This window comes from Formica exsecta, unplaced genomic scaffold, assembly GCF_003651465.1.
Source record: "Formica exsecta isolate Colony F162 unplaced genomic scaffold, ASM365146v1 scaffold893, whole genome shotgun sequence".
In the NCBI taxonomy this organism is placed as follows: Eukaryota; Metazoa; Arthropoda; class Insecta; order Hymenoptera; family Formicidae; genus Formica; species Formica exsecta.
Window position 1 is genome coordinate 53,109 of NW_021853662.1, and position 11,511 is coordinate 64,619.

The window sequence follows — 11,511 nt, forward strand, 5'->3', positions numbered from 1 at the left end:
TATATAATAAATAAATTATAAAAATATGTAATAACATAAATAAACAAATACATATATAATAATGAAAATAATTATATATAAATTAATAAATTATATATTACAACATATATTTTCAAAAAATTTAAAGATTTTTACGCATTGAAATTTAAATGTACAACAATAATTATAATAAGATTTATAATGACCCACATAAAATTTTCATTAGGAAAACTTTCACGCACAACTCGCTTTAAAGAATCTATTATCAAAACTTACACAGCTGTTGGGGGCGGGACACCTTGCATATAACTCGGTTTTATAATCGTATGTAATTGTACCATTATTCTAAAGGTACATACGACGCGCCAATCAATGAATTTTCATCAGAGATGACGGGTTGTAAGATGTGAAAACGACTTAATTTAAATACTTCTAAAACGATCGAACCATTATAACTTCGAACTCCTCTCATTCAAAAGTACGCTTACGCGCACGGAAAATTTATTAGAGAATTTCGAGCCTCTATAAAGACGAGAATTCTAAAGATTATAGATATTACCGCGCTATAATTCGCGGTAACAGATTAGTCCGTATTCTCATCGCGCATTTAACAACGAATATTTACTTATTTTAACGCGAGAAATATAATAAAAGAAAAAATAAATATGTGATTATTAATTATCTTTCGGCTATTTTATAATTGTCATACAATTAATTATTCGAAATTATAATGTTTTTTTCTTTCGGCTTTCGTGAACCCCTTTCGTAATTAACACATAAGAATCGCATTTATGATATGTATATAAATAACTACTGTGGTGTATGTGTGTGCTAATTTCTGATTTACTACTTTATGTTTAATCCTTAAATTTTTATCTATGATATTCATGATTCAAATACGTTCTGAGTAATGAATGAGGTCACGAAAATCGAATTTGATTGCTTCTCTTTGGTCGAAAATGAATAGAATAGAATGAATAGAATTTTCGCTCATATGTATTTAACTTCGAATAACTGAATAACTTCGAATATATGAATAACTCTTAATAATTTAGCATTAAATGAAAATTATGAATACGGACCTTTTAGACTCCATGTTTTATTTGCGAGAGTCTCTTTTACTTTCGAAAACGAGATAATGCACTGATGTACGCGATCAGTACATCGGTACTCTGCATTCTATTTTCGAAAACGAGAAATAGGATAATTCTCAGGAATCACAGAATATTGAGAGTGATTCTCCCGATTATCTTCTTCGAAAATGTTTACTATCGCTATCGAGAGTAAAGCTCTCACGGTCTCAGAAGACATTCGCTCTATCATTCTTTTTCAACGTCGTATTAATACGCTTATACATTTATTCCTAAACATCGTATTTCGGGGAGCTAGACGACGACATCGATGATGCATCTTGATTACTGCATTTATATATATATACTGTGACACTTTATTCGTGTAACGACTTGTTAGAGGAAATATTGCGCGTTAGTTTCCCTAGCCTCTCTCTCCCCAAATTCTCATCTCTACGATTGTAATGATTGTACACATATGTCTTGCCGACGATGATTCATGATGTTATGAATTATACTACGTTATGAATTATATACATCGAACATTTTCTTTTTTTTTCTTTTTTTTTTTTTGGCGAATATATAAATTTTCTCCCGCAATATCGCGGATATGTGTCTCGCGCATGCATGTGCGGATTCTCGTTTTTTTTTTTTTTTTCTGTCAGTCGATCCCTTAATCGCATTAAGCCCTTTCGCGCGATGTAGTTTTATCGCGTTGCGCTTCTCTTTTCGATTTTCCGTCCAAGAACGAAACGAGCAATGAATAACGAAAACTCGTTATTATACTGTGAAGATTTATCGCATTTATGCCTCTGCTAATTAACGCGTGATTGATATAAATCGCTCGCTTTTGTGAGTTTTGAAAAAGTGATTAAACTTAGTGCGGCAAACTATATATTTTTGCCTTTTGTTTAAATTCATATATTAACTTTGTAAATTAATTCAGATTGTGATTTTAATTAAGACTGATTTTATAATTACATTTAAATATAAAATTAGATTATATTAAAGAATTAATGAAAATTTATATATTTTTAGAGTTTATAGAAAATTAATTCTTAGGAAAAAAATGAGATCAAATATTATCATAACAAAAAAAATAATTTTTGTTTATTCAAAAAAGATTAAGAGATCCACCGACACAAATTTTCGAAATTATGATAATTTGACAGCTTCTCTGATATTCTCTCTCTGATCCTTTAATACATTTTTGATTTACTTTACATACAAATAGGTCGCTTAATAAACATTTAGGATTGTCTAGCTAGTGATAGGTCCCCTCCACACGACTGCAAATGACGGTAGTTTAATGAGCAATGGAATGTGTAGCATATATCACGTTTGAAACGTAGCTTACATGATTAAAGTTATCTCGTTACGTATATCTATTGCCGTTAGAGTTGGAAAAATTTGTTTTAGCACCAAGTGTATTTCACGATATATGTATATAGATACTTATATCATTTATATTTATATTTCACGTACGACGCAGAACGTTGCTGTATAGAAAGATACAAGCATATAGGCGCGTTATATGCATTTACTCGCGAAATTGATGAAACATTTCGAAAATTTCATAACATTTTTCTTTAAAGTGGCATAAACATATAAAAAGAAATTTCCGCAAGTTGCATGTTGTCAAAAGAATATTAATATATATTAAATTTAATATAATTATAGATAAATTCTTATAACAATATTACCTAATTAATAATTTTTTTTGAAATTTTGAAAACATTTAACCAATTTCGCAAGTCATTATAAATATTATGTGTATGTGTGTCTTTTTTAAGTCTCGGAAGAGTAGTCGATTTTCTCATTTTCTAAATAATTTGAAGTAATGATAACGCGATAAATTTACAATCTGATGCATTATATATCTTAAAACAAAAAATTAAAGATATCTAAGATAATTTGGTAAATTTAACACATTGACTGCCAACGTCTAAAGCGATAAATTCAATCCCAAGCCGATAAGAAATATTTCTATGCAGTTATAGATTTTTCATTAATATTTTTTGTTTTATATTGTTATCACAAAAATTGTTGAAATATTATTCTTAGAAATGCAGACAGAGAAAAAGAAAGAGAGAATTTTGCGTGCGTCAGGCCATGTGTATTAATTTAACATTAATTAATGTGTGTATTAAAATTTGACATCAATATTATACACATGACAGACAGCATGTTAAATGACAAAACGTTTAAATGGCTTCCTCAACACACGCATCTATCGAAGACAATTTGAAAATGAGAGAGTTAGGAAAAGCTTTCGCGCTTTGACAGATACATCGTGAACAATTCCAACTTTGATCGATCGCGTAAAATTTTGGATAGTGTCACTCGGGTTATTTCGATTCTCCCTAAAAAAATCACCCCCCCCCCTCCCCCCTCCTCATCCCCGTTCTCTTCTGCGGCCCGTGCAATTTCGATATTGGCCTTGGCTTATCCATGTCGATCTGGCGTGGCGATTATCGCGAGAAAACACTCGCGTGCCGCACGATCGTGATTACGCGAGTCTCGAATTTATCGTGAGCCAACTGCTCGCGAGCCGGGACGTTCGACTCGAGATTTTGCGTCGGATTTCAGGACTTGATTCGACCCCAATCAAAATCAAACTAGCTCTAACTACTCGTAATGTCTTGCAAATTTCATTGCTGCCGTCTTGCCTACACGCAAGACCCGCCACCGCGCTATCCACCTATCGATACACACGTACACACACATATATATACATACACGCACATATATACACGTGCACGCATGCATGCGTAGACACTCGCGTTTGTTGCGGCGTATATACTTCGATGCGAGCTATTTCGTACCGAAGTACATATAATGCATTTCGAGTGCTCGGTTCGGCATCTTGTCGCTTCGCATAACTTGGATCAATGTTTTCAAAGGAATCTACCCTCCCTTTCATTCCTCCTTTCTTCTTGTAGCTCCTTTGCCTCTTCCGCGAACCATCTCGTGAATCGGTTTTACCCCAAATAAGGTAAACACACAAGCATACTAGGCTTTTTAGAGTGTCCTATTGTTTGGAATGAAAATATCGAGTGCCGATTTTCTCATTTTCCACATGACTTGTTAACTTCCAAGTGTTAAAAAAAATATATGCATGTATGATATATGTATATATGAATAAAAATATTTGCACACTTTAGGAATCTTATATGGAAAAGAAACAAATATCGCTGCAACGTATTTCTCTCTAGCAAAATTATATAATTTTTATTATATTATATTTATTATAGAGAAAATATTATAGAGAAAAAAAAAATATATAACATAATTAATTTTTATATAATAAATGTTACGAATATATAAGACTATTTTTTAGCAATGTTTTTCTTTTCGTATAAAATTGTTTGTGAAGAATTAGGTATGCAAATTTTTTTTTTTTTTTTTTTTTGGACTATTGTAAACATTTATGATTTTTCGGGCTGTTGCTATAACATATACACTTTTTATAAATAAATAAAGAAGATGATTATATTTGTGATAATAGGGCAATTTTTCAATGGCTTGGTATAATTTATGTTTTAGAATGAGAAATAAGATAAGCATACAAAATCTATTTTAAAATAAGATATTAATTTCTTCATCATTCAATTCATTTTTGTTTGATTAGTGTGTCAAACTTAAATTAATGGCGTAATAATTTATTGGTCTCGTGTGTTGTGCGAGCGGATAATTCCGGAAAACATTTCGATAACGTAATTAAGTTCCGTTGGTTTATTTTTTTTCAATAGTTATTGCTCTTATTAAATAGAGAAATTGGCAAAGATCGCGGAAATTCAGAAAGAATGCAATCTAACTTTCATATATCATTCAAGTATGAACAATTTATGATTGTTGGCGCCGCTCGATTACTCTATTAATTTCCGGCGTAGCACGCCGGAAGGTACATTTCCGAAATCGGAATACCACAAAGCAATCAGTAGGAAATACATTAGGATCTTTGTCTGGATAGCCTCTGGATACTTGATACTATATACAGTAACCCAGTAGTAATTGATTGTATTTTCCAAGTCAGCGATTAAATTGATTGTATTAAACGATCGCGAACTTCTTGGGAGAATGCAGCGTATCTTTTCGCGATGCGAACTTTTAATGCAACTTCTTTTGTGGTACTTTTTTATTTCGTCGGACAACGACGGCGTGACGAATGTACATAGAGAGCACAAATCTTTCTCTCTCTCTCTCTCTCTCTCTGTTTCTCTCTTCTTCTTTCTACCTACTTCTATTCTTTTTATCTATCTATCTCTCTGGCCATACTGGAATCCGAAGCTTCGGTTATCGATTGTCAGCAACGATGACAATGTAGAAAATTCAATCTCGCTCGCTGTCGTTGGCGTCTTCGTGGAGAATAAAATTCGAGTTCGTATGAACAGGTCCCTTCCTCTTTCCTCCCATTCCCCTTTTCTTCTTTGATTGTCCAGTACGACGCGATTGTTTGCGCGATCGTTTGTCCGCATCCAAGTCGCGCAATGTTTATACGAATCAATCAATTACCTCGGTTCATTGGATCGTTGACTTTGCTCTCAAAATTACCTTTTGGTTGACCGGTTATAATATAATTATATAGTTTTTTAAAGCATTTCTGTACATTAATTTAGCTGGTCCAATATTTGCTGATAAATATAAGTGCAACCGATAATCATATCGTCAGTTATCTTAATCAAGGAAAAAACAAGACCGAAAATAAATTAGAAACTATGTATCATGTGATCATTATAATTCTCTCCTTTATTGTAATCCTTATTTATGAAATTGAAGAGAAAACGAGATGAAAAAATAGACTAGAAATCATGATAATTGTAATCTTTATATTATTTCTACTTTTATAAAATGGGATTGCTCCGTTCAATTGGCAAATAAATAAATAAATAAATAATCAGAACGACTCAAATAAAATTCTTATTGTTTGACATTTAACATCGATTTGTTACTAGAATTTATATGGGATTATTACAGCTGACGATTCGCATTCGTCGCAACCGCGATTTCCGCATCATAAATCTTTATTGCATAAACCTTTATATTGTGCGAGAAAATGCGTTCTTGACGATAATTTCTAGTTATCGCGCGTCAATCTCTTTTACTTTTTTCCGAGATATAATTACAATTTCTCGTAACAATTAATTGTCATGTTTTATTGCGCGCCATATGTTCGCAGAGTTTGTGCTTGCTCGACCTTAACGATCTTTTTGCCTCACGCCAATGTTAGAATAACGGATTTCGATTCTGTCGAACAGCTGCACGTTATGTCATAATCACTTGCGATTCAAGAAATCAAAAAGCGGGAGATTTCGTTTTATAATCATTATTTTTCTCTTTGAATTTATCATGTGTGTACGTCATGATTATAATTTCAACTAGAATCACGTATAAAGCGCACTTTGAGCGATCTCTGTAATTCGCAACAGAAATATATATAATTCAGAAAACGTTTGAAGAATCTGAATACATACATTATGTATTTAAAAAAAACATATCATAATATACGGCACGCATAAAGTTGTACCTCCCGATTCTGTCGCGAATTCTAAATCTTCTAAAGTGTACTTAATAATAATAAAAGCTTTTTACACTTTTTTTCTTCATCCGATTGTTTAATTCACAGATGATTATTTATGTTTCTTTATTGAAGAGCTTATTCGGAAATCACATCTAAATTCTTCGTTTTTATATAATAATAATATTTTATAAATAAATAAATGTATATATATTATATATATATATATATATATATATATATATATATATATATATATATATATATATATATATATATATATATATATATATATATATATATATATATATATATATATATATATATATATATATATATATATATATATATATATATATATATATATATATATATATATATATATATATATATATATATATATATATATATATATATATATACATGTGTGTGTGTGTGTTTTATTAAATATATTTATGAATTTGTATGAATTTTCATAGCTTTATAACACACATCATATATTCTCAGTGTTTAAAAAATATGAAATTAAGACCATATGAAAATAAGCCCTTCAATTACCTTTGGTGTGAATAAATTTGAGTTAAATCAATGAAATTATTGAAAATATTTTTCTCGCGATCGAAAATCGCTCCTCGACTTCGAGTCACACACAGACAGAGTTCTTACGTGAGATTTTGAATTTATCGACACAACTATAATCGCGCAGTAGCTATCTATTTATTTCTCTCTTTCTTTCTCGGCCGATCTCTTATAACGGCGTTAAGATCACACAGGCGGTCCAGCGCTGTTGATCTGATCACAGGAGGATCTCTCGAGAGATATCCCTGCGCGACGCGCTCGTCACGCGGTCGCGGAATGAAAACCGTCCCGTCACCCTCTCAGGACGATGACAATGGCGATGACGATGACGCGCGGCATCGTCCTCGCGATCCTCATCGATCGTGATCGATCATAAAAGGATCTCGTTTTGTGTGCCGTTGGTGAGATCGACGGCGATGTGGAGGGGCTCGATACAGCAGGACGGCGGTCTCCGTCGGATATTACGGTCCTCGATGAACGACGAGGAACGCTCCTCGGATCATAGGAAGCTCTCGTCGGGCGCGCCGGTGACGTCCATCGACTCGACGATGTCCTGATTACCGTCCTCGTAGTGTTCCGCGCTCTCGGCGCTCTCCGCACCGCCACCGCCGCCGCTGCAGCCAGCTTTGATCTCGTAGTTATTAACTGGATCGCCATACTGGCTCTGGTAAAACTCCTCGCGCATCATATGATTGAGATTGTTGCAGCGGAAGAAAAGTATCTCGCGGAACGGCTTGCGGAAGTCCTTGTTAAGGATCGCGTAGATGATCGGGTTTAGCAGGCTATTGCAATAGCCGAGCCAGAGGAAAAGACCCGAGAGAAAGGCCGGAATGGCGTCCGGGTCCTCGAGGAACGGTCTGACCAGCGCCAGCACGAAAAATGGCAGCCAGCAGCCGACGAACGCACCCATGATGATGCCAAGGGTGGTGCTGGCTTTTCGCTCCTTCGCCAGATGAAAGCGCAGCTTCTTCTGGTGCGGCGAGTTGGTGACGCTACACGTGCTGTTCAGATGATTGCGCACGAGCGTCGTCGTCGTTGTCATCTGCTTTGTCGTCGACGACGTCATCGACGGCGTCGTCGCCGTCGATAGCACCGGCTTCTCGATTCTTTGCAGCATCGGACATTGCGACTCGTTGCTCCTGCGCGGCCCGCCGGCGAAGCATCGGACCGCATGTCCGCTGCACTGTAACAGAAAAATCCGGCAAATGTTACTTATATCGGCAATAAAAAGGGAAGAAAGAATATTCTAGTGTCAACTGTGTGTAATTTTCGGCATGCGAGCTGTACTTTTAGAAAATATTATTTTTGTCGCCTTATACATTGAGTTGAGAGTTATAACTCCATGCAGATGATAAATATTTCTGAATAATTTTTTATTGATAATTTTTGAGTCAGATGATTTAGAAGATTACATTATTTGAAATTATTAAAATTGAATTATTTAAAAAAAAACCAGTATTTATTATCTGCGTGCGAAAAGAGATATTTATTTATGTTTAACTAATTATATTTATAATTAAAAAGAACTCAGTAAAATAATCTTTTTTTAACCATAGTATAATAAAGTTTTTATTAATAATTTTGTGACTTCGCGTGCGTAACACATTATTATAATAGCACATATCAGTTTTGGATCGGATATAATCCGATTCAAAACTGATGATTTTTTTTTTGTCGACGAGGGTTTCAGTAGATGAAGCCTATCAAAGGCACGCCGCCGACTTTATATATCGCTGTCTGACTCATTCGTCGGTGTTCCACTGATGTGGACATAACGTGTACAAGTGTTATGTCAATAGAAAAATGCGTACGTTCACGCACAATGGACTTTTGTCAAGGTGCATATAATGGACATCATTGAGCATATATAGCATACAGACCACACGTTAATGGATTTTTATAAAAAAAATTATGAGAAAGTTTTCTCTCTCTCTCTCTCTCTCTCTCTGTATTCTTTTACAGAAAAAAACGTAATTTCTGTTGCGCGAACTTTTTTACGAAATTTTAGAATTGATTTTTAGAACAATGACTAGAACTAAGTATGATGTAATGGGAATCAAATTTTGTATAAAATTGATATTATTTAACATAATTATTGATAATATGATAGTGTATAATTACTGATATAGATAAATAATAATATAATTATATATTTAGAGAGATAGAGAGAGAGAGAGAAAGAGATGCAATTAATGATGAAACCACACAAAACTAGATATATCAGAGTAAGATATCTTTCATCGTATTCCAAAATTGTACAATTATCACAAAATCGACTAAATGTGTTTTAAAAATACCAATTAAATTTTTTCAATTAGAAAAAGAAGAGGAAACATAAGTTTTTGTATTTTTTTGTATATATATCTTCAAAAGGATACAAATAATATTTATTTCTAATAATATTTGCTTCTAAATATAATTTATCTTTCTCTTTCTTGTGAAATTTTCGAAATACTATTTATTCCTTGTAATTCACACTGAAATTTGATGTCAGCTGAAATAATATTTCTTGCAAACGATGTTAAATTTCCTGACAGATATATTATATTGGTTATATTCGGAGATAAAGGCTTTCAATTTTGTTCACGGTACCTTAACGCACTTCGCTCGATGCATCTTTGCGTGAAAGAAAGCCCGCGCGCGGATGCATGATAAGTATTGAATCATTCTTCACGCCATTTGTGGAATGTTCTTCGCGCGCAAGATATTTCTATACTTGCGAGAATCTTTCCAAAGAGGAACTTCTCTGTAGAATTTCGCACAAAAGATACCGTACCAACACATACTTTGTACAGAATATTGAAACCAATTCACACGCAAAAATCATTCTTTGAAAAAAGCGCGTATCTCTTAAATTATCTTAAAAAAGAAAAAAATACAATAATTTCTCTCAGAAATGAAGCAGAAATAAATTTGCAATTTTTCTATGGTTGAGTTTCAATCATATTTACATAGAACGCAATCTTCAGATATTAGGCAAATGAGACCATTACAGTAGCAGTCACTTTGGTCGCGCTGAATGCGCGAGCTGTTTAAATGATCAAACGTATACACTTTCCATTGATTTTCTCCCTCGTTGAAAGAGTAAGAGAGTCGAGAAATTATTCTGAGTTACGCGACGATAGAACACGCCGTCTGACTCTGATGTATATTTTGTTTTTGCAAGCAATGTAAATTCACGACACACCGGCCGTGGCGGTGAAGCGGCAAAGAAGCGTGTTATGTAACTAAGTCAAAATGCAGATGAGTCTTCCGACCGAGTGGTCCGACCTCAGAAATGTAGATGACACTTAGGGATAATTGAGAAGTGGAAATTCTCGTAACTTTAAGGTGGAAGAAAGAAAGAAAGAAAGATGCTTGGGAGGGAGCAATACGAAATCCTCGGTGACCTCCTAGCGATCTCGTATCCTCGATGGAGAAAAATTTAAACTTGACTTTACGGTTCGTTTTTACGACCGAAATATCTTTCTCCTTCAGTTCCAATTTTAGAAAACATTTCGCTGGTCTACGCGTAGTTTCAATCGCCATATCTATATCCACCTCATTTATTATTTGCTCCGAGAAAAATTTCTTCTCAAACAAATACTTCACGATGGTGTAACAGAACATAGTTTTAAAACACACTATTTCCTCTCGTTACATATTCAATTTTATTATTTTTAATAATATTTTTTATATGATAATATGTTTTTATGATAAGATAGAAATTTTAATTTCTTTATAACTTTATAAATAATAATTGTATAATTTTTTATAATCTTGAAAATATAAAATTTAATATATTCTTTAAAATTTGTTTTATTTTATAGATAATAATTAATATAACTATAATACATTACAGAGGCAAAATTATTTTTTACAATTATATAATATTTATGAAAGAGAAGCGCAGAGTCTCTTCTTTTTTTGTAAAAGATTAACATCGGGGGACGCTTTGCTGTTCGATAAACACTCTATTTGTCTTTAGTCTTTCATAATGGCCATGACTAGCTAACTCGGAATTACTTAAATACTTTCACTGTTAAATACCCATTGATTAGAGCAGTTTATCACAAATAGCGAGTTGCTATAACTCTGTGACGGAACAAGAATTCGCAATTTGTTACAAGGCATCGTCGCTTTATAAATTCGTAATGCCCGATACGATAAGTTATTTCGCCCTACGTTCTGTTTCAGAATAGCAGTCTTGTCAAGGAAGTTCGTTAAATATTTGATCGCAGGTCATCGTAAAGTAGGTGAACCTTGAGCATCTACAAAACACTACTTGCATGTGCAAAAGTTTTGCTTTTTAATCTATCTTGTTATTAGATTAATTGCGCATATATTTAATTAAATTATATATAAATTAAATTTATTAATAGAATA

At 33.3% G+C, this 11,511-nt stretch overlaps 1 protein-coding gene across 1 annotated transcript in view; it reads right to left on the reverse strand.

The window, feature by feature from the left end:
• Nucleotides 1-6,990: 6,990 nt before the first annotated feature.
• LOC115244945 (5-hydroxytryptamine receptor 1) overlaps nt 6,991-11,511 on the reverse strand; it is a 98,385-nt gene continuing 93,864 nt past the window's right edge. Inside the window, exon 7 of the mRNA XM_029822970.1 lies at nt 6,991-8,329. Within this exon, the coding sequence (XP_029678830.1) occupies nt 7,646-8,329 (684 nt within the window). The 3' untranslated portion in view covers nt 6,991-7,645. The remainder of the gene's footprint in view (nt 8,330-11,511) is intronic.